Source organism: Equus przewalskii, chromosome 2 (genome assembly GCF_037783145.1).
Source record: "Equus przewalskii isolate Varuska chromosome 2, EquPr2, whole genome shotgun sequence".
Classification (NCBI taxonomy): Eukaryota; Metazoa; Chordata; class Mammalia; order Perissodactyla; family Equidae; genus Equus; species Equus przewalskii.
The window spans coordinates 5,225,128-5,251,016 of record NC_091832.1 but is presented as its reverse complement, the minus strand read 5'-3'; the positions used below and the strand labels follow the sequence as shown (position 1 = coordinate 5,251,016).

The window sequence follows — 25,889 nt, the reverse complement described above, 5'->3', positions numbered from 1 at the left end:
TGTTTTCCCACTGCCAGCCAAGTCCATTTGCCAAGGACTTCCTCATCAGTAACATTGGACCTACAGGGACAGGCTGTCAGGAAGACCCGGAAGCTCCCGGCAGGGAGTAGGCATGTCGCAAGGCCACACAGCCAATGGGGAGGGAGCTGGGGTTCAAGCCTGCTCTTTCCACAGCCCCCCCCCCCCCCTCAAAGGGGAAATTGGCAGGTGAGCAGGAAAGCCGTGCGTGTGGCCTGCACTGACGCCTCCAAGGGCCTGGCTGCTGGCTGACGGGTATCATTTCAGCCCTTTCATTCCTAGTAGACGCCGTACTGTCCTGAAGACTGTCACTTCCTGTGGCTCACGCGGGATAATCAAGGCGGCTGCCTGGAGGGCGTTCGTGAAGAGGAAAGCATCGTCTCCGCTCCAAGCACCAGTCCTTTCCCAACCAGACACGCCCTCACGTGCAAGAGCACTGGCCTGGGATCCCGAGAGGCCCCTGCTCACTGTGTGGTCCCCCAGCTTGGCGAGGAACAGTCTCCCCTCAGCCTGGCGTCACCGCTTCATAGCCATGTGACCTCGGGTACAGCGCTTTCCTCTCCAAACCTCAGCTTCCTCATCTAGAGGATGGAGCAGTTATGTCTGCCTCCCCAGGTGCACAAGTGAGACGACACCTCACACCCCCGCCGTGGGTCGGTGCTCAGGAGAAGGTGGCTGTGACAGTGACGGCGCTGGAGGCGATGAGGGTGCTTGTCACATTTTGAAAATAGGGAAACTGGGGCCAGAGAAGGGAATGGGTTCCTCCGAGGCCACACAGCAAGGTAACCCACAGCCACTTGGGTTTCTAGGCCAGAACCCTGACTACGGACTCACAGGTCGTGGTAACGACGGAGTTTTGTGGAAGCTTTCCTGCAGCTGGGCACTGCCACGCTTTCCCTCATTTAACCCTCGCAGTGAACTGATGAAGGAGGTGTGGTTACTATCCCTACTCTGCAGGTAAGAAGGCTGAGCTTAAAGAGAGGAGGTGACTTGCCCGAGGTCACACAGCCAGTGAGTAGTGAAGCCCTGGTGGTCTGGCTTAAACCCTAGGTGGTCTGGCTGCAGAGCCGGGGCCCCGGCCTCTGTGTGGAGGCCCCGAAGGCCAGCTGCTGAGAGGAGAGAGCGAGGCCCCCGGTGTTCCCACACATGTGCACATGCGTGCACACACACACAAGCACACGCTCAACTTTGGGAATGAGGCTTAGCACAGGTGGGGACATTGTCTTCCCAACCCTGACAAGCTGACAAGGAGAAGGCCTGCCCCAGGTCCTATCAGCTGCACCCCAAAGCCCACCCACAGGCCCTGGGGGGCAGAACCCCAAGGAGGCCCTCAGAGAGTAGCTGGTTTGTGTCCGGTCCTGCCCAAACAGGGAAACTGAGACCCCGGTAGTTTGCGAGGCGTTCACAATGGAGGCCCAGCTCCGTGACTGGAGGAGTCTGAGAGCAAAAAGGTGGGTGGGAGACAGAGGAAGGTGCCTCTGCCCCAGTGTCCCAGGGCAGCAGGCAAAACTCTCTCCCGCTGCCACGTTCACCACCCTGACACACTTCCCTGATTCCTCACGGTGCCGCGTCCTCACAGCAAGCCACGAACGGTGGGCCCATCAAGGCTCATAGAGTCCAAGGGACTTGCCCAGGCTCACACAACAAAAGGACGAGCTTAGACTTGAGCCCAGTTCTAACATCCAGGCAACTCTTTTCCCTTGCTTAATTCGTTTCTTACTTTGTTGGCTCTCTTCTTTCTAGAGCTTTTCTCCTCAAGTTACCAGCTCGTCGGCCTCGCTGCCCCTGAGTCTGCTACACCCACTTCTAAGCATCTCGAAGGCAGGCATCTCCCTTGACTCACTCACTGTCGTCTGCCTGGAGCCCGTCACAGCAACAGGCACAAAGCTGGACACCAGGGGATCTCAGCTGGGTGGTGAAGGAACTGTAATTGGGCTACAGTTTGTAAGTTGATGCCCGTGGTCAGCATGGCCAATTCGGAGATTTCTGTTATTGTGGAAGGACTCACTTGAGTGATTCATGAGGCAAATATGAAGGCAAGCGGGGGAAAGAGGAGTATTGTCAATGTATTTTTGCTTATTTTTCATTAAGATTGCTCCACTTCTTGAATGTGGAGCTCTGTGGAGGAAGGGACAATTCACAGAAGGACGCCAGACGTCCCCTCACAGGGAAGCACTAGGAAGCCAGCCCCCGCTCCCTGTGCTGGGAACTTGGAGAATGTGGGTGGACTGGAGGAGCTCAGTGAAGCCCAGTGGCAGGCTAAGGTCCAGAGGGCTCCAAAGAGAACTCATCTGGAGGGAGAGGGGGACTGGTGGTCTGAGCTCAACATCAGGGGTGACGACAGAGACACATGGGACTTCCATCAGCCTTCCAGTCACGGATCACAATATATTTAAGGAAAAACCCCAACACGAAAGAAATGCCAGTCCTGAGCGGCCAGCCTCCCTACTGAGCACGGTGTGGGTCCGCCTGCGGTTTATGTAGGGATCTGACCCAGCGTAGCATCGCATCCACTAGGATGCGTACGGCCAGGCTTCAACAGCGACACCATGTGGCGGGGGCTGAAACGACAGCCCTCGATGGGGTCTCAGCTCCCTTTCTCTCCACTCTTGAGTTTGGAGGCAGGACTGGGCTGCTTTAGATGAAATCCTCAGGGTTCCCTGGTCAATTCAGGAGAGTGGAGGCCCCTGGATGGACACTGAACTTCCTGCTAATGAAGGCTTGGGGTGAGCAATTAATTGGAAAAACAAGAGGTGCCCTTTTTTGTGCTGAGTTGGTGAAGCACTCTTACAAGTCACAGAACAAGTCGGCTTTATCAAATCTGTCACCAGTGACCACAACTATCCACACTGACAAGTAACACACACAGGGGAATTCTTTTATATCTTTAAAATTAATAACAAAAATCACACACACATAATGGCATGCTGTAAGGTACAAAGCTCTTATGCATCCATGCCCCTCTCTGAGCCTCACACCAGCTCTGTGAGACAGGCAGGGCACAGTGATCGTCCCCAGGAAACGGAGGCTCAAAGAGGGACAGTGACTTGCCCATGGTCACCAACAAGTCAATGAGGCCTGGTCCCACCCCTGTCGTGGGGTCCCCAAGCTGCCTCCCGGGGATGCCAGATGCCAAGTCCCTACCCTACCTGCTCACAGCAGCATCAGGACCACGATGGCAATAACCATGAGGACTCCAGCCAGGATGCAAAGGCCCAGGAAGACGATGTCACTGGTGTCCTGGGCCACCATGGCCACAGGGCCCTCCAGCGCCTCCACCTCATCCCTGGGTGGTGCTTCTTGAAGGTGCTCAGCCGTGGCAGCGTAGGGCCCAAGCCAGTCGGAGCCGGACAGCAGGTGGACAGAAGCCTCCTTGCGCCGTGGCTCACAGCGGACCTCGTACTGGTGGATGTCCTCCCGTCCGCCGGCCGAGAAGTCGATGTACAGCACGCTGACGATCACAGAAGTGTTGTTTCTTCTCTGTGGGGTCATGGGGCACTCGCTCGCACCTGGAGGGACCAGGCTTGACCCTGTTTCCCTAGAAATGTGGGGACTCAGTGCCAAGGGGCAGAGCCCCAGGAGCCAGAGTTCTATTCCCAGCTCAGCCCCTGGCTCCTTCCCCACTCGGAGCCTCAGGATCCCCATCTGTAAAAGGGTGGCACGAGGAGGGTGGGCCGTCTGGAAGGACAATGTCGGATTTGATGGGCCAGTGTTTGCTCTGGCTTCAAGGAGGTGGGGTCTAGGAAAGACCCTAATAATAATAGCAGGGACACTGGGGGACATTTGCCATTTCCCAGGCTCTCTATTTTAAGTGCATTATCTCATTTAATTCTCACAACAACCCTCTCTTGTGGGTACTGTTAATATCCCCGTTTTATGAATGAGGAAAGTGAGGCCCGGAGGTTAAATCCCTCCTCTGAGCCCACACCGCACACAAGTGACAAAGGCATATTCTCATCCAGATCCACTCGTTCTTAACTGTGCTCTCAGCCGTCACTCCTCACTCAAACCAAAGAGCACAGAACTGAAGGGACTCTCAGGGCGCACGGGCCACTCCCCTTCCTTGGCAGTTCAGACGTGACTCCTGAGGCCCAGAAGGGTGATGGCTTGCCCAGAGGCGGGTCCGGAAGCCAAGTCCCCTGCCTCCAGTTATAAGCTCTGTCCCTGGTGTTAGGCAACTTTCCTTCTGGAATCTTTTCTCTCAGTTACATCTGCAGCAATTTCGTGCCCCTGCTGTTGAGTCCCTGGTCACCCCAGTGGAGCCACTCGAGGGTTGGGAAGAGCCCTTGAGGAGTGAGACGTGGGGGGCCTGGCCCGCTGCTGCCCTCCCCCCACCCACGGATGAGGGAGGCAGGAGTGAAGTTGCCCTGAGACGGTGGGTGTTCGGGCCGGGGACTGAGGGGCAGCATTTGTGGGCAGTCTGGGGTGGTCTGCAGTGGGGGCTGCAGTGATGCACGGCCCCTCTCCCCACCCACCCCAAATCCACCGCAGCTCTTACACTCCCCAGGCTGCCCAACTGCCCCCATCCAGTAGGGGGCACTTCTGAGATGAGGCTTCTAAAATTCAGCGCTGCTGAAACAGAGCGAGTGCACATGAAGAGTAGGAAGCTGCCGTCACGGGGGACTGGGCAGCCCCTTTGGGGGAGGGTGAGAAGGAGAGTCACAAATTTGGAGTTTTGGGGACCAGGTGACCTTGCAAGTCTCTACCAACTGTGGGCTTCCAAAAGGCTCAGAGTCCATGTTCCCAAAGGAGCCTCTGTTTTTGTGCCCTTGGTCTGCGGGCCACCACGCCCTCTGAGAAGAACTGGTGGCTGGACATTTGTGACATGGAATCAGGACACTGGACAAAGACAGACAGGCCCTGAGGGTGGAGGGGTCCCAGGGGAAGGGCGGGAGTGAATCTACGTCATGAAGAAGGGAGAGAAAGGCACAGAGATGAGGGTGGGGCAGGTTCTAGGGGTTTTTATGAGTGAGAGACTTGAAGAGGAAAGAAAGGCCCCACAAAATGTGGTGTTATGGTTGTAAAAGCAAGTCTCTGACATTTGCGAAGAGACTCACAGAAAGGTCGTGAGTGCTTTTTTCGCTGCTTTTGGCCCTGTGAGCTGTGCGTCTTTGAAAGCAGCTCAGTGCAGAGACCGGTCCTCGTGGGTCTAGGACTTAGAAGAGTTTCTCTAAGGATCCACAAGTCTAAGACTCTCAGCTTTTATGTTTCCACGACACTGACTCCAAGACTCTACGATTCTGTGCTTCCAAATTCTGGCGGTGGTCTCGTGACTCTGAGACAGAGTGTCTGAGGCCCTCATTCTAGATTTCCTCATCCCCTGCTTCTGGGATTGTCTGTCTCCATCATTTCATGACTGTGGAATGCGGTTCTGTCCCAGAGAAAATCCCTGGGGGATTTAGGGCATGGAGTAGGTGTGAGGGCAGGTTATCTTGGCAGCCAAGACTGACCCCCTCTTCTCCCCTTCTCAGGTCACGAGGACAGTGGCTGCCAGGAGGCCGGGGAAGCAGGGGGTGCACTGGAGGGGCAGTGGCACGCAATCTGCTACTGCTGGGGCGGGAGGAGCATGGTTTGCTGCACAGCACATGATTTTTGCCAAGCCAGCCTGGCAAATTCCCGGATGCCAGGGCTGGGCAGTCTCCCTGATACAGGGCTCTTTTCCTTCTTTCCCCTCTCCTCTTCCAAACTCGTCCCTAAGAATACAAACATCTAGGTGCTTGGGCCGCAGCCCAGCGACTCTGAGGGCCTCCAGCCTGGGTTCCCGGCCTCCAAAATGGAAGGACAGTAGAGAAAATTCACTTGTAAGGCTCGCTGCCTCTGGAGGGAAGTGGACCCTGCTACCTGAAGGGCCTTTTGTTGGGTGGAGCCCAGAGATGGATTCGGGCCACAAGGTTGGGGAAGTGGCGAGCAGGAGGCAAGCAGCTCAAACAGCTCTGCATGTCAGAGGGGGGAGGCCTGGTGCCCTCAGCACCTCCAGGGAGAAGGGGACCAACAGCGAGGCAGGCCTCCACGGGTGGGGGGTCAACGGGGCCTTGGGGAGGCGCCTCCAACAGGGCCTCTCAGTCAGCACAGGGAGCAGCGGGGGCCCCTCCTCTGTCTCCCCAGCATGAGCTCTTTGTTGTGTCTACACTGAGCAAGTCTGTTGAGGTGAGGTCAAGAGGGGCTCAGTTCTGCATTCAGGTTTGTGTGGTCACTGGAGCCAGGAAGAGAAGCGGAATTCTCCAGAAGGGCAGGTGCCTGTGAGCAGGCCAGAGCCCCTCCCTCCTGCCTGCCCTCCGCCCCTAGCCCCTACCTGAGACTCGGTGCCGCAGGTGTCGAAGCGGGCCTGGATGCGGAAGGTGCTGCCGACTTCCTGGGCAGCACAGCTCCGGCTGCCCAGGTAGACCTTGGTCCGCTCCAGCGGGGCCAGCGCCTGCGCGGAGATCAGGATCTGGAAGTCCGTGCGGGAGCAGCTCACATTCATGGGCACCACTGGGGATGGGAAGGAGGAGCTGGAGGCCTTAGGGGCAGGCAGTCTGACCCCCACTCTCCCCGAGCCCCCACCCAAAGGAGGATGGCTGGGAAAACGGAGGCCCAGAGTGGCGACGGCTCTTACGTCGTCCTAGGGGATGTTTTACATGTGTTCCTCCATTGAACTCCACCAGACTATGCGCTCCGCAGAGCAGGACATGCTCACTTCTCCGTGTCCTCTGAGCCTCACACGGAGCTTGGAAGGCGCAGTGAATGGTCAATGAATGATTGAATGAATGAATGAATGAATATTCTTAATCATAACAAAAGCTTCTGTTTGTTGATCGCTTTGCCATGTGCCAGGCAATTCAATCATTTAACAAATTTTTATTGATGGCCTACTATGTGCAGGCACTAGGCTCAGCACCAGAGACACAACAACAACAACAAAAACCAGCCACAAATTCCTGCCCTCTTGGAGCTTACGGTCTAGTTGGGTGAGGGGGCAATATATCTGTAAAAGACACCTAGGGTCAGAGTGGTCTCAGGGAAAATCAAGCAAAGAAGAATAACAGGGAGAGAGGAATGTTTGCGGGTGTTGCAGTTTCAAAAGGGGTGGTGGGGGAAGCCTCACTCTCCCCACGGCCACCCCATGAGGCGGATGGGACTAAACCCATTTTATAGTTTTGGAAATTGAGGCTCTGAGAGGTGAAGGTGTCTGCAGTGGCTGAGTTGGGATATTCACCACTGAGTCTGTACGATTCCGAAGTTGGCGGCCTCTCTACCCTGTCTGGTGGCCTCCTGCACTCGTCTCAGCCAGGACGCTGTGACCCTACATGTCTGGGTTTGTGTGAGCATGCGTGTGTGCGTGCATGCGTGTGTGCGTGCATGCATGGGAGGGCAGCGCTTGCTGGGGCAGGGGTGAGTGCAGGGGAAAGGAAGGGGGGTGACTAGTGGGAGGAAAAGGAAAGAGCTGGCAGGCAGAGGCCTGGAACTCTCAGCCGTCTCCGGGAAACGCCTCAGACATATTTCAGCCTCTGGTGTCTGGGCAGTCGGGGATTTATGGGCCCGCCGTCTCCCACAATGATCTTGGTGGCGCTGAACTGTGCGTCACCCTTGATTGATGCTGAGGCTGTCCTCCAGCCTGAGGCTGCCTGAAGCCTGGGCCACATCTGGAGCCTCGAGTGCCCCTGTCTGACCCTGGGCTCCCACAGGGATCCAAGGAGGAAGGGGGGCGGGGTGGGAGGGGGCTCCTGGAATGGGAGCCAGGATTAGAGCTGCCGGCCCTCTGTCTCTGGAGGCACCCAAGGAGGAGGGGCTTGTCCCTGATCACAGAGAGCTGGGGGAGGACCCGGGCCCGGGAACAAGACCATCGGCGCCAAAAGAGACCTTAAAGATCCTTCAGCCAATGTCCTTATTTCACAGGTGGGAAAACTGAGACTCACAGAGAGAAAGTGACTTGCCAGCTAGCTGAGACAGACCTCGATGGCACCCGGCTCTCCAGAGTGCAATCCAAGAAGAGGCTGGCTCTAACAGAGGGGACAGCGCTCCTCCCCAGGTCCAGGTGGGGCCAGCCGAGGTCCAGGGAGCATGGGTCTGCCCAGGTCACACCGTGCAGCGAACTTACTGCAGCTCTACTGTTTCCTTCCCCCTCACTGGGACCCCAAACTCCTCTTGCTTACGTGGTAAGGAATGAGGAAAGATCTTTTGAATGCAGAACGGGCCTGAGACACATGAAGGAAAGAATTACCCCTCAGCAAGGGCGTCCCTGCAGCCGGGCACTGTGGCCTGTGCTACCTCGTTTCATCCTGAGGACTGCCTGGCTAGGCGTTTGTCAACCCCTTTCCAGATGAGCCACTCGGATGGTCAGTAAACGGCAGCATCTGGATGCAGCTCTGGTCTGTCTGAGCTCAGCCCTGGGCCCCTCTCCCAGGCCCTGCTCAGCCACGCAAGGAGGCAGGATGAGTCCTAGTCTTGGCTGAGCCTGCAAGAGCAGTGAGACCCCTGCCTCTCTCGGCACCCCCATCCCACACCTGCACAGCAAGGAGCTTTAGCCTGGTCATGCGGAGGGCAAAACGGGCCCAAGGTACAGGCGTTTCTGGGCTCATGGCCCAGGGCAGGCTGTAAGATAGGGGGAGAGATGGTAGACGCTGTCAGCTGGCGAGTGGAACTGGCATTATGGAGGCTGGAAAAGCTGAGTACCAACTGCCCCAACCCCCTCACAGCTAGGCATGGCCATACGGCCAAGTTCAAATCAGTGAGACCAAGAAGTCTTTCGAGGGCTTCTGAAAATGCTTTTGCTTTCCTGATAAAGGGGCATTTGCTTTCCTGATAAAGGGGCATTTGTGGCTGGCACCTCCCCTACCCTCTTCCAGCCTTCAACATGGACATGATGCCTGGAGTAGTGGCAGCCATCCTGCAGTCATGAGGCCAAGAATCCCAGGAATATCAGCTGGGACAATATTGAGTCCCTGACCGACACAGTAGCTGCCAGGCTCCAGACTTCTTGTTATGTGAGAAAAAACAATTGCCGTTTGTTCAAGGCACCCTCAGCAGGATTTCTGAGTGACATAATAAGGCTGGTCAGCATCTCTGGTGTTACAGCAATTGTTTACCATAAACAGTATTACCGCATTTTGCGTGTTCCCCCTGGATACAGATGATCAACCATAGTACAAGAGAGGCCAGGGGCTCATGGGGGAAGGAGCCAGATGGGCAGGGATTAGGGACCATGGATGCGTATGCTAGAAAGGTAAGGGCCTGCAACAGTGGAAACGGGCAAGGGCCATATTGGTGGCAAAGGCCCCAGGGGAGTGGTGTAGCCACCAGAGAAGAGGATGGGGAGACGATGTGTGGGGATCTGGAGAGCTGGTGGGATGGAGGAAGGGGACTGCAAAGACCTGGGACCCTGCCTCACCTCCCCCCCAGCACACGCATGCCCTCCACGCCGGCTGACCTCCTATGTAAGCCACAGAGAAGCCCCTGTGGGTGGCGCTGCGGTCTGTGTGCAGCAGAAGCAGGAGCTGGTTGCGGCTCGAGGTGACGGGTGGTGGCAGGTGGTGGCCACACCAATTCCCCAGCATGGGCGCTTCCTCGCTGGCCCCATCGAAGGCCATCAGATGGTCAAAGTCACAGGTCCTGGTCAGGCTGTTGGGCCCCTCCAGTTCCAGGTCCAGGAAGAACACCTTGACCTGGTAGCCAGGGGGCAGGCGGATGGTCCAGTGGCACCGGATGTTGTTGGGATAGGAGCGAGGGTACTGGGGGCTGGAGAAGTTGCCCCGCACGGCCGTGTACACTTCTTGGCATTCTCCTGGGTGAGGGGACATGGGGCAGAAGGAATCGGGGGAGAAGGGTGGAGACCGTCACCCTCTGCAGCTGCAGCTTGGGCTACAGGTGCCAAGGGCATGCTGAATCGCCCTCGCAGGTTGAGGGCATCATGGCCAGCAAAGCAGACAACTGATCCCAAAGCCTGCTTTAAACTGAAACCAACTGGAAGCTGGGACTCTCTTTCCAATTGGCAATGCCCTTCATGGGTGTTGGCCCTGTTGTGAAATCAGTAACAACACCTAATACCTGTTCTCAGAGTTGTGTCCAAACTTGGACTTGAAAGACAAGATGGTTCATGACCTGACCTTGACAATTTTCTCACCGCCCCTCATCCAGCCCTAACTTCCAGCCTCGCCAAACATCTCCTAGCACTACAAGCACACCAACCCTCTACGTCCTCCATGTCTTTGCACATGCTGATTCCTCTTCTTGCAACACCTTTCCCTTCCTTCCACCTCTGGCCAACTCCTTCAAAGCTCAATTCTCTCTTCCTCCAAGAAGTCCTCCATGATTCTTACTGTTAGCTAGCATAGGTCACAGTGGGTTGTCATTGTCTGTTTCCGTTTCCATCTCTTCCGCTAGACAGCCAACTCCCCAAGGGTTCGTGCGTTCAATTGTACAAACGTTAACTGACTGCCTGCTAAGTGGCGGTACAAAGACAAGCCCCTAGAAACTCACAGTCAGGCAAGGGAGGGAGATCAACAGGCAAGCCATACACAGAAGTGATGTGTTAGATCAGTGCCATGAAAAATCTTCTAGAAGGAGCTGAAGGAAGGGATTAACTCTGAGTGAATCAGGAAGTCCTCACCAAGGAGGGGACATGCTCACGCCTAGTCCCTGGCCAGGCAGGGAAGTGTGTGCTAGAGCATTCCAGGCAGAGACAGCAGGAAGGGCTTGACCAGGGCAGGGGGGGAGGGGGGCATACGGGTGCACGGGGGCGGGGCACGGCCAGCCCCTCCTACCTGAGAAGTAGTAGGCCTTGAAGCCCCGACCTGCGATGTTGAAGTCCGACTTGAAGACCACCTGCAGCTCGTGGCCCAGTGACACAAGGGTGGGGGGCCGGGCACTGCCACAGTAGTGGTGCCCGCGGGCGGGGCCGGGCTGCCCCAGCACGGCCACATAGTCGTAGGTGCAGTCCTCATTGCCTTCCACCTGGAAGTCCACGAACACCAACTTGACGGAGGCGGGGCCGGCGGCCCGGATCACCCAGCGGCACTCCACGTTGTTGGGGTAGTTGTTGGGGTACTCGGGGCTGGTGAGGACTCCGGACAGGCCCGTCAGGACACCGCCACACACATCTGCAAAGGAGCCCCTTAAACTGAACTTTCTGCCTCCCCCGCAGCCCCCGACGCCTCCCTGGGCAGCAAGACACCCCCGGAGTGTTGCTTCCCCAGGGATCTCACGGAACCTCATCCCCATCCAGGGAGCGCCAGCTCAGTGGCAGGTCCAGCCTGGCACTTGGCACCTACTCCATCTTGTTACGTCATTGCCACAACCCCAGAGGAACTTGCGGTGGCTTCTCCCGTTTCACAGCTGAGAAAATAGAGGGACCCAGAAGTTAAGTAACTCACCTGTGTGACCCTGAGACAAGGATCTGAGCACAGGGAGTTTATCTGGGAGAGACAGGGGACCCCAGGTGGGGGGTGAGGGAGCTGAGGCGTTCGTACACCAGCTCCCCAGAATCGGGCCATGGGCTGCGGGGTGTAGAGGTGACCCACCAGACTTCGGAGGAAGTCCTCAAGCAAACAGAAGTGGAGGTTGGCAGGAGCCATTGAAGTGGCAAGGCCAAGGGGCCGTGGGCAGACCCTGACAGCGGGTCACCCAGCTGGTAACTGGGAGAGTGGGTCTGAACCCAGGAGGACTAACTGCCGAGCCTGTGACCTCGACATTGTGATTCTCACTGTCCACTCCTAGCAGGCCAGTGGGGCCCAGAGGCTGAGGGGCCTGAGTGCAGGGATGTAATCAAACGCCCCTAAGCCATGAAGAAACTGAGGCTTAGAGAAAGGGTCTGATGAACTAGAGATGGGCTTGGGGTCTTGCAGACAGGTGTCCTCTCAGCTGTCTTCTATGAGCTGTGTGACCCTGGGCAAGTAGCCCAGCCTCTCTGAGCCTCATGGGAATGTGAGAAATCATAAGAATTGCCCAGCCTGACCTACCAGGCCCAGACACTTTCAGAGTCTGAGAAGGTGCTGTGAAAGCCCTTTGGAACCCAGTGCAGCCAACACAACCAGGAGGTGGGCGATGATGAATGCCATGGCTAGTGGGAGGCCACCAGCAGAGAGGGGCACACTCAGGATGTATTTCTGAGACTCCAGAGTCTCGTCCATGGCATAGCTGTGTGAAGGGAACACCGGAGCACCACGCTGGGTGGCTAAGGATTTGATCCCTTGTCCTAGCACTTCCCCTTCCCAGCTGTATGACCTTGGGAAGGTCACACACATTCCCTCTCTGGTCTCAGATTTATTGTTTGTGAAATGAGAGGGTGGGGTTTTGACAGCCTGCGAGATCCCTGCCAACACCAACACCCTTAGCAGAGGCTTTCAAACTGTGCTCTGGGTCTCCAGTGGCTCCTGGGGGCATCTATCTGCAGGTATCTGGTGCAAACTTCATTCTCATGTTGTAGTTCAAACTATTTTTTAATGCAATTAAAGACAGCATCCACAGTGACATGTCTTATATATAAAAATTTAACTCACTGGGGGCGGCCCCCGTGGCCCAGTGGTTAAGTTCATGAGCTCCACTTTGGCAGCCCAGGGTTTCACCAGTTTGAATCCTGGGTGCGGACATGGCACCGCTCGTCAAGCCATGCTGGGGCGGAGTCCCACATGCCACAGCTAGAAGGACCCACAACTAAAATGTACAACTATGTACTGGGGGACTTTGGGGAGAAAGAAAAATAAAATCTTTTTAAAAAAAATTTAGCTCATTGGAGGTCATCAATACTGACTGTGTTTGGCTTACAATAAGCAAATGTTGAAAACAAATGCATACCGCTAAAATACTGCCTTTATCTTTTTTATATCAGACACTAAGATAAGGTTGCACTTGATATAAGAATATCACTTTTCTTCTTCTTCTTTTTTTTTTTGGTGAGGAAGATTTGCCCTGAGCTAACATCAATTGCCAATCTTCCTGATTTGTTTGTTTGGGGTTTTTTTTGCTTGAGGAAGATTGGCCCTGAGCTAACATCTGGGCCCGTCTTCCCCTACTTTGTATGTGGGATGCCTCCACAGCATGGCTGATGAGCAGAGTAGGACTGTGCATACATCCAAACCCATGAACCTGGGCTGCTGAAGCAGAATGTGTGGAAATTTAACCACTCGGCCATGGGGCCAGCCCCCAAGAATACTTCTTTTTAAGGCATTTAAGGTTTTAAGCTATGGTGGAAAACTCTGTCCATTGTACTATGACTTTGATGTCCTAACATTCTAAAAATCTAAATTCCAAAACTGTGATTAGATCAGCCTGTGATGCTGTGTTTTAGCATTCTACAATTCCGTGCCTCTGAAGCCAGCGGGACTGGTGTCCCCCAGCCCCGCAACAGCTGTCAGTAGGCCCTGCGCACCAGGAGCCTCTGTCATCGTCTATTGCTTGAGCTGACCGGAAAAGGCGTTTGGTCTCGGCCTTGGGAAAAGGGAGGAGGTTTGCGTCTGCGCAGAGAAGCCTGAGGACAGGAGAAACGAGTCAGGGAGAGGCCTTTGCTCCCTCATGAGGCCAAGGGGCGGGCTTCCCGCCTGGTGGAGGGAGGGACCTGGTGAAGGGAGGGATCTGGTGGAGGGAGGGAGGCATCAGGGACCTGCGATCCAGGAGGCAGTTCAGGACAGGCTCTGCGAGGGAGCACGTCACCAGCCCCACACAGACCCCCCTGCAGCTCCTACGCCTGACGACGTGGGGGGATTCCTGTGCCCGTGCAGTGATGGGTGATGGGATGCCACAGAGGGACCAGCAGCAGTGGCACATGGTGTCCCCTGCTGTGTCCTGATGCTGCGGCATGGGATAAGAAGGACAAGGATAGAAAAGCACGAGTGGCCTTGTTCCTGAGCACAGGAGACCCCCGGGGGCTGCCAGGAATAGCAAAGGGAGACGTGGGGAGTGTTGCTGTGAAGGTGGGAACCCACAACCACCAAGACTGCACATGGTGCCCCACGAGCTCCGAGAGCAGGGTCATCCCGGCGGTGGAGCAGCCGACATGCTGAGATACCGAGGCCCTGCGAGCCCTCCCTGCCCCCCCCAGCCCCACTGCTCTCCCCCCACCTCCACCCAGGGCCACCCTCTCCCCCGCCAAGTCCCCTTGCCTTTCTGGTAGGCTGCAGAAAAGCCACGGCTGGCCACGTGCTTGTCAGAGTGGAAGATGACAGACATGACGTGCCAGGAGGAGGTGAAGGGCGGTGGGGGCACCTGGCCGCAGAACCTCCCCAGCAGGTTGCCCTTGTCTCCCGACGCCCCATTGTAGATCTCCAAGAAGTCAAAGTCACAGGTGTCGTGGTACTCCAGGTCGAAGGTGTGGAAGGTGAGCAGCACAGAGGAGCCCTCAGCCACCACAATCAGCCAGCTGCACTCCGTGTTGTAGGGGTAGAGCCTGGGGAAGTTGGGGCTGGAGAAGTTCCCAGAAGGAGCAGAGAGCACACCCCCACATTTGACACCTGGGGCAAGAGGTAAGAATGGCTCAGAGTCAGTGCTGGGGTCTTGCTGGTGGGCCCAAGGACAAAGCTGGGTCTTTGAGATGGATGAGGAAGCATGAGGCCGTGGCCCCAAATCAATTCATTTCTTCACGCATTTGTTCATTTGTTTACTTATTCTCCAAATACTTCTCAATTATTCTTTTTTCATTCAACAAATACCATCTGAGCACTAGGCTTTGTTCTAGGTGCTGGGGTTACAGGAGGAACAAGAGAGACAGTCAGACTCCTGCCCTCATGGACAGTACTCTGCGGGGGAGACAGACAGGACACCTGACGGGGAAACTAGGGAGCATATCAGACAGCGATAAGTGCCGTGGAGAGAACCAGAGCAGGGACGGGGACAGGAGTGTCGGGGGTCATAACTTCAGATAAAAGAGTCCTAAATGCCAGGCCCTAGACATGCGCAGGGGGAAATTTAAAAATTAAAAATAATAATAACCCTCTACCCAGAGTGAAAATGTGCACAGCCTATTAGTGTTAACAGTACATTCTTATATGTATATATTTGCTTATATTTAAAAAAAGAGGGGCCAGCCCAGTGGCTTAGCAGTTAAGTTCATACGTGCTGCTTGGGTGGCCCGCGGGTCACTGGTTTGGATCCCAGGAGCAGACTTACAGACCGCTTATCAGCCATGCTGTGGCAGGCGTCCCACATAAAAAGTAGAGGAAGATGGGCACGGATGTTAGCCCAGGGCCAATCTTCCTCAGCAAAAAGAGGAGGATTGGTGTTGGACATTAGCTCAGGGCTAATCTTCCTCAAAAAGAAAGAAAAGAAAACAATGGAAGGAAACTAATAAAAATGGTTCTTTGCCAGGGGAAGGAGGATACAGACATGACTCCTGGACCTCTTTAAATGCAACTCGTTTTATACTTTTGACTTTATAATCATGAGTACTTTTTAGTATCATTTTAAAAGATCCAAAAAATTTTAAAGTAACCCCTAAATATCCCAAACTGAAACAAATGAACTCAACTCTGCATCAAGTTGGAGGCACATCCCCATGGGGAAATGATTTCAAATGACTTTGAAATACACTATTTTGACGGCACATTCCTAGTGAGATACATTCCAAGGACAAAATGAACCACACAGACATCTTCAACTGCATTCAGTAGACTTACTAGTAGGAATACTGGTAAATACTGTTATTTTACCAGTATTTTATATATTGGAATAGAAGAATATGCTAATGTCAATAGAAACTAAGATTTTCAGAGAGATACAAATATAAAATTAAAAAATTAAGCAGAACACTTGTGATCCTTAATTTGAATCAAAAACATGAGTATGAATTTAAGGTATTTTTATTTCTAAAAAAAAAATTAATTTCCCAGCTCTGTTCACTAAAAAGGCCTAAAAGCAACGATATTCCAGTGGTATTTAGAACCCCTAGGTCTTTGATTAGGATTATTACATCCAACTAAAATGAACCAGGGCTCCTTAGACAGAAGGTTGGTCTAGGACAGGAAAGGTACAAAATACACTCGGGACAGGTTGTCACACCGGAAAGCATAGAAGCTGACATATCAGAGTCTGCTGGGACCGTGTCAAAGGACATAGGAACCTCCTCAAAGGGGCTGCCACCGGCTACAGAAGCTCCAACTAGAGCATGGAGAAAGAACAATGATTGAAACACATCAAATATATAAAAATTCATGAACTCATAATGTAACTCAAAATAAATTAAAAAAAAACATTGGTTTCTTTTACAGGTTGCTGGGGCATGAACTCATTTTTTTGAAAACTGATATAGAGAAAAAGAAAGAATTAAGCTTCCACTTTGCCTTTCCTGTTATGGAGTGTATTTCAGGATAACCAAACAGCTGATGAAGGAAGATTGTTATTTATAGAAGGCTGCAGAAAGAATGACAACATTAGAAAAACATAATTTTGCAAATTTAATGAAATTATCATCATCGATGTCTGTTCTAATCACCAAGTAAAAAGGTAAATGATGAGACGTCAGCCCTAGATGGTGGGGACAGGGGGTTCCATGTGAAATTGTCTCAACTTTGCTAAATGTTTGAAAGTTCTTATAATTAAAAACATACCAAAAAAGTTACCTTTATAGGGAACATTATAATGGATGGATCAGGCTAACAACCCCTGAAGCCGCTTATTAATCTAACATCGAAGCAGAATGCTGGATAATATGTGCCCTGATATAAATCCACACACACTACCTACAATGTCTTCTTGAAAAGAAATAAAGGAACTTGAATCTAGTGAAGTCATGGGTCTGTCTAGAAGCTAGAGTGAATACGGAAGCTAGAGGAACATTCTAAATGATGTCATGAGGATACATCCAGCCAAGTCCAGAACGTGGGAAATTTTAATCACCCAGGTGCTTCAACAGTAAACAAGGGGGAAAAGGAGGCACAAGTGCTGTATTAAAAGAGACTCAATCAGGGGCTGGCCCTGTGGCCGAGTGGTTAAGTTCGCGCGCTCCGCTGCAGGCGGCCCAGTGTTTCGTTGGTTCGAATCCTGGGTGCGGACATGGCACTGCTCATCAAACCACGCTGAGGCAGCGTCCCACATGCCACAACTAGAAGGACCCACAACGAAGAATCTGCAACTATGTACCGGGGGGGGCTTTGGGGAGAAAAAGGAAAAAATAAAATCTTAAAAAAAAAGAGACTCAATTAGAAGAGAACACAGCTGGTGAGCTCCTTGACGTTGGTCTTGGCGATGATTGTTTTGGATCCGACTGCAAAAGCAAAGGCAACAAAAGCAAAAATAAACAAATGAGACTACGTCAAACTAAAAAGCTTCTGCACAGCAAAGGAAACCATCAACAAAATGAAAAGGCAACCTACTGAATGGGAGAAAATATTTGCAAATCATATATTGGATAAGGGGTTAATATCCAAAATACATAAAGAACTCATACAACTCAATAGCAGAAAAACAGACAGTCCAACTAAAAATGAGCAGAACAGATGGCTAACAGGCACATGAAGAGGTGCTCAGCATCACTAATCTTTGGGGAAATGCAAATCAAAGCCACAGTGGGATATCACCTCACACCTGTTAGAATGGCTATTATCAAAAAGACAAGAAATAACAAGCGTTGGTGAGGATGTGGAGAAAAGGGAACCCTGTGCACTGTTGGTGGGAGTGCAAAGTGGTGCAGCCACTATGGAAAACAGTATGGAGGCTTCTCAAAAAATTAAAAATAGAACTACCACATGATCCAGCAATCCCTCTTCTAGATAGATAGCCAAAGGAAGTAAAAACAGAATATGGAAGAGTTATCTACACCCCATGTTCATCGCAGCATTATTCACAATAGCCAAGATATGGAAACAATCGTTAGTGTTCGTCAACAGAAGAATGGCTAAAGAAGATGTGATATATACACATGGAAACAGAGAGTAGAAAAGTGGCTGCCAGAGGAGAGGCCGGTTAAAAAGAGAGAGATGCCAGAGCCGAATATCAACCACGTGCAATGTACGGACTCTGTCTGGATGTGATTTCAACAAATCAACTGTAACGAGATTTTTTTTGCAATAATTGGGGAAAACTGAACATGAACTGAGTGTTAGATAAAATTAAGGAATTATTATGCCATTATAGTGATATTGGGGCCATATACATACGTACATATATATATATATATACACACACATACATACATACATTTATATATATCTATCTTTCTCTGTTAGAGATATAATCTGAAATATTTTGGGTGACGTAATATGATAACTGAGATTGGCTTTAAATTTCTCCCCAAATGGAGGTGCAGGTAGGACAGAAGAAACAAGAAAGGCAGAATGTTGACAATCGTTGAAGATGGTTGCTGGAGACACAGGGATTCATGACACTATTTTCTCTGCTTTGTGCGTGTTTGAAATTTTTCATAATTAAAAGTTAAAAAAAAAATAACCAGCAAGTCTTTGGTCACCATCTCAGTGAGGCCCTCCCACCCAGCCTGCTCACACTGAGACCCTCTCCCTATCCTCCCCCCATTTTCTGCCGCATTTGCTCCGCAGTGCTCACCACCATAGGGTGGACTATTCGTTCTCTTGTTTGTTTGGTCATTGCCAGTCTCTCCCCACAGAACTGTCAGCTCCATGAGAGTGAGATTTTTGTCTGTGTTGCTCTCCAATGAATTCCAAGCACCTAGAACAGTACCTGGCACAAAGCAGGTGCTCAGTGTGCATTTGCTGAATGAACAAACGAATGAACGAATGAGTGATCTTGTAACATCCTCACAATAGCCCCATAAAATAGACAGGGCAGGTGTCATTGACCCCATTTTACAGAGGAGAAAACTGAGGCCCAGAAAGGGAAGCTACTTGCCGGAGCTGACATCTATTATTTTGGTCTGCAGAGCACCCATCCCTCCACCTCTTGCAACAAGACGCCCCCGATTTTAGACACTGCTCCCTTCCCTCACCTTCACGGAGTAACCCTCCCTCGCCCTTCCCTGCCCCTGGGATGGACACATGACCCCTGGGCAATCCTTGCCCCTCCCCGCCCCTTGACTGGCCTACAGGTGAGCCTGGCTCTAGGCCAGGCCAGAGTGCTGCTGCAGAAGGCCTGGACCACAGCCCTCTCCTGGGGCTGAGGCTGGGAGTGAGAGCCTGGGCAGGACGGCGCTCAGGGCCCATGGAGAAAGCTTGTCCGCAGACCACAGGAACCACGTGCAAGTGGCAAGGCCCTGAGGCTGAGAGCCCTGGGTGCTGGCATCCCTGAGCCTCACTCAGCTACACTCCTGCCCCGCGGCTCCAGAGCCAATGCATTCCTCTTCTTACTAAACTCATCCAGGTTGGGTTTCTGTCACTTGCAACCAAAAGGATCCTGAAGAATGCACTTAATCAAAGTTCCTATAAGAGAAGACACAGTCACCAAGCATGTGCCCTGTAGCAGGCCTGTGCTGACTCACATGGGTCCCTCCCTGGGGAGCTCACAGTTGGAGGGGGTGGGCAGTCAGGAAAATGAGAAGAAGACATGCAGTGTGATTGTGCTGGGGCCACACAGGGGCTCTGGCATCCAGAGGAAGCAGGCCAAGTTTGCTGGGGCCAGCATTGTCAGGGGAGGGACAAGATTCACTGAGGAGGTGATATTTGAGTTGGACCAGGAAGACCGAGAAGCTTTGGCTAGCTGGGGAAGATCTGGAGGGAGGAACTAGCATAAACGAAGGCTCAGACAATCCCTCGTCCTCCTTGGGCCTCAGTCATGCAGCTGCGAAGTGGAGTAATGACCCCTCCCCTGCTGGGTGGCTCTGAGTGCTCATGAGATAAAGCCACGCAAGGGCAGCGAGACGCACACCCAGTCCACATTATTGGCTCCCTGCCTGGCCCCCGGGGCCTGCCAGGGCAGGAACGATGTCTGATTCGTGGCAAGAGGACAGAGGGACATTCTGTCCTGTGCCTGAGCTTGTCCTTCCCCCAGATCTGCCCACAGGACAGGAAAAGCCATGAGAGCATCAGAGCAGAACTCCTGTGGCCCAGGAGGCCCTAAGCACCAGCACAAGCGGTGGCCTTGTCCTCCAGGACTCAGGCAGGCACCCTGACCTCTAGGGTGACCCCAAGGCCACTGAAGCCCCCGTGGCTGGAAAATGGGAACAGCTAGCTCCTCCCACCAACCAGGCATGGAGTGAGATGCCTGGGTGCCCAACCCATCTCTGCCACCGATTAGGTGACTGCCAAGTAACGTTTCCTTCCTGAGCCCCACTGGAGCCTACAGGAAAATGAGGCACTGCCGCTGTTTGCTGAGCCCCTTGAAGATGGGTGAAATGATATCGCCCTGGCTTCACAGACAGGCACACAACGCTTGTGGGGCTGGACCAGCACAAAGCAACCTGGGACCAGAGTGCCCGCAGAGAGTTCTGGGAGCTCCAACAACAGAGCATCTGAGGCTGAGGAAGGGACCTGGAAGGCTTCCTAGAGGAGGTGATGTTTGACCTGAGCTTGATGGATGAGCCAGATGTTCTCAAGTGGAAAAAGAGACCTGCCAGGCAGAGAGGACAGCAGGTGAAAGCCCCGAAGGTAAAGCATCTCCAGAAAGGGGTGTGATCCTCCACCAGAGCATGGGACACACAAGTGACGCAGGGAACCGAGGCTCGATACCATATAGAAATTGGAGCCAACGCTTGGAGGGCACTGAACGCCGTAATAAGGAACTCTGGCCTCACTTGGCTGGTAGTGGGGAGGTATAGCAGGCTCTCAGGAGGAGAACAGACTCCTTCCAGTAATAGATGTTTAACAGTCCCGGAGCCCACCCCTGAGCCCTTGGTGACCTTGTAGCCCTGCACAGGTTATTCAACTTCTCAACCCTCAGTTTGCTCATCCGTAAACTGGGGCACTCACACCCACATTGCCGTTTGTTGTGAAGATTCAGTGCAATGGCATATGTAAAGATCCAGTAAATACTGACTTGCCCCCGTCTCCAAACAAATACATCCTCAACTCAGCCGACTTCCCCAGAATGGCCTCCCGCAGAGAAAACTCCGGAGACCTAGCTGCTGCCTGGCCCACCTGCCCCCTCCTCCAGCCCCTGCCTGGCCCACCCGCCCCCCTCCTCCGGCCTCTGCCTGGCCCCGGAGCTCCTACCTTTCATGGCCTGGGCCCTGGGGCCTGGGCCCAGCAGTGCCACTGCCAGCAGCAGATAGGACCCCAGCTCTGCCAGCATGTCCTCACCGGGGCCCCCACAGGTCTGCAGCTCGGGGCAGGCCAGGATCTGAGGGTTGGAGCAGGGAAAGAGAAGAGAGGCTGAAAGGGCCCCTGTGTTAATGGTGGCGTGAATAATTCATGAGGCCCTCGAATTAGTAAGCTGATGCCCAGGTGCTTCCTTCACTCCACTCTAAGGTGACGGATCTAGTGTCCCCAGGTTTACACGTTCTGAGATCTGCACCAGCCACACGGTATCTGGGAGGGAAGCAACTTGGGGCTGGAAGGGAATTTGATGGTGGAGAAAGGGCGTGAGTTTTGGGCTGGGCAGATCTGGGGTCCATCCCAGGTCAGCCTCTAACTTGCTAGGTGACCCTGAACGAGTTATCTAGCTCCTCTGGGGTCTCAGTCTGACTCCTCTGTCCAGTAGGGCCATTCAGTGGGAAACTGGACATGACAACACATGCTAAAGCACATGGTGGATGTCGCTGCAGGTTTTCCCATCCCCCCCACCCAGGGGCGCTGAAAGAAGCCTCTAATTAGTGGGACAAGGGGACAAGCGTCCTTCAGCCATGCTTCGACTAGCTCAGAGGGAGAGAGAAGGAGGCTGTGATGAGGGAAAAGCTTCTCCATGGAAGCGTGCAGCAGGAAGAACACAACAGGAAAATCGTATCGTGCGAGTCCTAATGCAATCGTGGATCCAGGCCACAGTGTAAATTCTGCCAGAACATTAAATGTTCACTCCTTTATTGACCCACAAACTTGCTTGCACATCACTACATGCCAGGCGCTGTGCCAGGAGCTGGGGCTGCAGAGATGCCCTCAAGGGCTCTGGTCCAACAGGAAACAGGATCCTTCTGTTTCCTTGGGGAGTCTGTGTGATTCACTTCAGCCCAACGCTCCTTCCCAGGTGCCCTCCCTGCGCAGAGCCTGCACCCGCTCTGTGCAGAGCCTGCACCAAGCGCAGGGCATCTGAGGGGAACGTGGCACCCTCCTGCCTCCCACTGAGGAGCCTGGGCGCTGCTTTGACAGACGAGGTCTGAATCCTGGCTCCACCACGCACTGCCGGGCTGTGGGAGCCTAGGAAAGTCACCTAGCCTCTCTGAGGCCCAGCCGCCTCAACTGTGAACCAGGAGCAACGAGGTAGCCTGCTGTTTGCCCTGAGGATTAGATGAGATAACACAGGGAGATCTCAGCCAGTGCCCAGCTCACCGCATAGGAGCAAGTACGATTTCTGTTTACCTCGGAGGAATTCAGATGTGCATTGCCAGACCACATGTTGCCTCTGGGCCATCCTTTTGTCAGGAGGTCCCCAGGGAGCCCTTGCTGCCAGCATGGGAGGCCACCTGGCAGGTGCTCAGCAAAGAGCATTAAGAATAGTCAGGCCTGAGGGATTGGCTTACCTGTGGGGCTTGATTGGCAGGAGCAGAAAGGTTCAGCCGTCCCAGGCAGTCTGAGGGGCTGGAGACTTTTATTAAACACCTACTGTGTGGATGAGAGAGGGTGCTAACAAGTCCTCTAGGTGCTGGGCATGGTGCTAGCGTGCGGTTGTGTCTTCCCAGCTTCAGAGGAACGTATCGATTCCCCATCTTACGCAGGAGGAAACAAAGCTCAAAGATTTGAGCCACTGTCTTGGGTTGAGTTGCTCCACCAGAAGACTCTGTGACAAGGATTCGAGGGCAAGTGGTTTATTTGGGAGGCGACCCCAGGAGGCACAGGCAGGGTATGGAGGAGTGACATAGGGATGAGAAGAAGCCAGTTCAGGGTGTGTTAATGAGCAGCTTACCATTGTGGGCAATCGAGTCTCAATCCCCATGGGCACCTTGGGGAGACAGTGTAGACCACGGCCCTAAGCTGCTCCCCTCAGGGGCGAGGAAGCAGAGCGTTTGTCCACCAACCACTGCGCGAGGGCATCACCACCCCGGGCTTTTCCAACCCGCCGGTGAGCAGCCCGAAAGTCCAGGGGTTGCAGGTGAAGCCGTCTGCATGGCTGGGAATGGTGAAAGCCACGATGCAGGCGGGGCTGCGACAGCATTGACGGAGCCATGCATAATGGAAGACTGTCACCCTTATTGTGACTACACCCTGGACTTGCCATCCCCCCTAATCACCCCACCTCTGAAACATTGGCCCCACCTCCCGGACAGCTGCCTCCCCTCCCGCACATTCCGGTGACCTCCGCCACTCTGGCCTCTTCTCCCTGCTGTCCTCTCCCCACCTCAGAGATCCCTTGCCCCGCCTTCCCTCTTGGGCTTAGATTCCAGGGTCAGGGTTGTCCTGGACTCCTTTTATGACATCTGCTGGACAAGCCCAGCTGGCCACATTCTCCCCTGTGTGTCTGGACCTCTGAGCGCTGCTGGCAGAGTCTGTCACGACGTAGGCAGCACAGCACCCATCATGGTCTCAGCCTGGTCGAGGGTCTCAGTTCCGCCCCAGCCTTTCCCTAGGTGGCTCTCTCTCTGACCGTCCACAGACATCGCCCCAGATGGTCACCAGTATCCCGGAGACAGCACATCCCCCCCCCCACCCCCCGCCACCTGAGGAACAAAAAGGCACGTAAGGCCTCCGCCTCACAGCCCTCACCCCGTCTCTGAGCTCTCACACTCCTCTTCTCTCCAGCCTCAGGGCACGCAGTCCCACCTCCTTTCCGAGGCCAATCCCTCCACCTGTGCCGGGAGCCCACCCCTCCCACTGGCTCAGGGACCTACCCTTCTGTGTCCTCCGCCTCTCTGGCCGGCCTGGCCTTCTTCCGTCCACGTGTAAGACATGCAGGTCTCCCACAGAGGGGGCTGGGGAAACAAACCCCTTCCATGAGACTGTGTTTCCCCTGAGCTCCCACCCTGTCCATCTGCTGGCTTTCACAGCCAAGCTCCCTGAGCAGTGTCCACACCTCCCATCTTCATTTTCTCCCCTCCCTCCTCCAAGGCCTGCTGGGCTGCTCTCCCCACTGCAGTCAAACTATTCATGTCCTGGTCACCAACAACATGCTGGGCACCAAATCCTATCAGTGCTCTCTCTTTCTCCTGAGTAAACCATGTGCGTTCACATCCTTGTCTCACAGTCTGCTTCTGGGAGAGCCCAAACTAAGACACATGCCCAGGCCTAGAACGTCATTGACGAAGAGGAGAGGTCACCGTGACTGGCTAGCACCATTCACCCCCAAGACCAGGCTGCTGCTCCCACAGCAAAATGAGCACCTGAGCTTGGTCACCGTGTTAGGCTCTGAGACAACTTCTGAAGCCCTCACTCCCTGCGGTCACCGGCTGTCCCCTGCGTTACCACAGCAGTCTCTCACCGGCCTGCGTGTCTGCTCTTGCCAGCCTCAAACCGCAATCTGCTCTGGTCTTTCTAAGACGCTAATCTGACCATGCCACCCCTCTGCTCAGGATAAAATCCACAGTCCTCTGCGTGGCACCCACGCGTCTTCAAGAGCCCCGCTCTCAACACATCTCCGACTTTCTCCCCGACTCGAGCTCCACAACCCAGCCACCCGGCATCGCTCAAACTTCTCACGTGCTGTGCCCTGAGCCTGGATTGTCCTTTCTGCCTCATCTTCCCCTGACAGATTCTTACTCATACTTCAAAATGTTGTCCCCTCCTCCAAGGTGTTGTCCTGACCCTACCCCAAGCTGGGAGAGGACCTCTGGCACAGAGAGGACCACCTGTGCTGTGGCTGGCTGGCTTTTCTCTGAATACCCTCTGTCTTCTCCAGCTTCCAGCCCAGAGCACATCCTCTCACTTGGCTCCATCCCTGCTTCATGCCCTCCCCAGAGCACCCTCCCCAGCACGCCCCCTCCAGCACACGCCCCCCAGCACGCACCCTGTCAGCACACCCTCCCCAGCATGCCCCCCAGCACACCCCCCCCCAAGCATGCACCCCCCAGCACGCCCTCCCCAGCACACCCTGAGTGCTCAGCAGCCATCTATGGACTGAACTGCTCAAGGACACACAGCTAGGAAGCATCCTTGTCGGTTTGAGCCCATCTTCACCTGTGTCCAAAGCGTGTGCTTGTAACGCTGCCCATGGAGTGGCAGGGTGGTCTGGTGTGGTGGTTAGGCATGGAGCTCCTAGAACAGGACCATGTGGGTTCAAATCACAACTCTGGCAGTCAGTGGCTGTGTGACCTTGAACAAGTCACTTTGCCTCTCCGGGCCTCTGTTTCCTCACCTGTGAAATGTGAACGGCACCTAGCTGTTGGGCCTTGTCAGGGTTAAATGGGTTAAGACACGCGGATAGCAAAGGAGAGGGCCCGCACACAGTGAGCCCCGAATGAGTCTTTCCTCACCCTGCCTTCCGTTCCATCTGTGTGAGCTGCCAACGCTACGCACACCTCAAGCCTTTCTCACCCTTCTCTTTTCAACCTGTCTCTCCTTGAAGTCACCTCCGGGTGGAGCCTCCCCTGCCTGGCTGCCCCGCCCTCCAATCAGCAGCCTGGCCATGGCTCCTCTCTCCAGGGGAGGTGGTAGAGATAGAACAAAGGCCACGGCCCACATGGGTCATTAGGGACTGCCTGAGCCGCTCATAGGACAGTCACCCCCAGGCGCCTGCCAGCGCCCTGCTGTGCTGACTTCCACGGGCCGCGCCCTGAGGACTCACCTCAAACTTCCAGGGATGTCTGAGCATAGAGATGACCCTCCTCTCCATGGCTGGCTCTGCAGCACTCCAGAGCCAGCGGACAAGGGTGGTCCCTGACGGGGCATTGCAGTATGTCTGGGGTGAGGGGCTGCTGGCGTGCGCGCCTGTTTCTGTCACCGTGCACACTTGTCTGTCTCTGGGTGCCTCTGTGTTATCAT

At 54.1% G+C, this 25,889-nt stretch overlaps 1 protein-coding gene and 1 long non-coding RNA gene across 5 annotated transcripts; one reads left to right on the top strand and one right to left on the bottom strand.

Moving 5' to 3' along the window:
• Positions 1 to 2,869: 2,869 nt before the first annotated feature.
• Positions 2,870 to 25,537, bottom strand: CDCP2 (CUB domain containing protein 2). Of its 3 annotated transcripts, none has more exons than XM_070592284.1 (10): positions 25,382 to 25,536; positions 25,086 to 25,263; positions 23,804 to 23,884; positions 22,499 to 22,755; positions 21,039 to 21,165; positions 14,091 to 14,438; positions 10,758 to 11,093; positions 9,425 to 9,778; positions 6,311 to 6,489; positions 2,870 to 3,498 (listed from the first exon to the last, which is right to left on the bottom strand). In XM_070592284.1, the coding sequence occupies exons 4-10, from the start codon at positions 22,682 to 22,684 to the stop codon at positions 3,172 to 3,174; spliced, it is 1,857 nt and encodes a 618-aa protein (XP_070448385.1). In that variant the 5' UTR covers positions 22,685 to 22,755; positions 23,804 to 23,884; positions 25,086 to 25,263; positions 25,382 to 25,536; the 3' UTR covers positions 2,870 to 3,171. The 3 variants fall into 3 exon arrangements, with proteins under 3 accessions (XP_070448385.1, XP_070448391.1, XP_070448397.1); XM_070592296.1 differs by having other exon boundaries at positions 3,270 to 3,556; positions 25,382 to 25,537; XM_070592290.1 differs by lacking the exons at positions 23,804 to 23,884; positions 25,086 to 25,263; positions 25,382 to 25,536 and having other exon boundaries at positions 22,499 to 23,261.
• Positions 13,276 to 18,373, top strand: LOC139079138 (uncharacterized). 2 transcript variants are annotated; one of them, XR_011532472.1, is made up of 4 exons: positions 13,276 to 13,437; positions 14,249 to 14,450; positions 16,191 to 16,425; positions 18,227 to 18,373. It is a non-coding gene; the product is annotated as an uncharacterized lncRNA (long non-coding RNA). The 2 variants fall into 2 exon arrangements; XR_011532473.1 differs by having other exon boundaries at positions 16,550 to 18,366.
• Positions 25,538 to 25,889: the final 352 nt, after the last annotated feature.

Bases quoted from the DNA above. Each gene is read 5' to 3' on its own strand.
- CDCP2 (XM_070592284.1), bottom strand. From the start codon at position 22,684: ATGGGGAATCGATACGTTCCTCTGAAGCTGGGAAGACACAACCGCACG. The intron at 11,094-14,090 runs GCAAGGGGACTT...GCTCCTTTGCAG, and splicing joins TTCTGCAGCCTACCAGAAAG to ATGTGTGTGGCGGTGTCCTG. The intron at 3,499-6,310 runs GTAGGGGCTAGG...ATGACCCCACAG, and splicing joins CCTGCGGCACCGAGTCTCAG to AGAAGAAACAACACTTCTGT.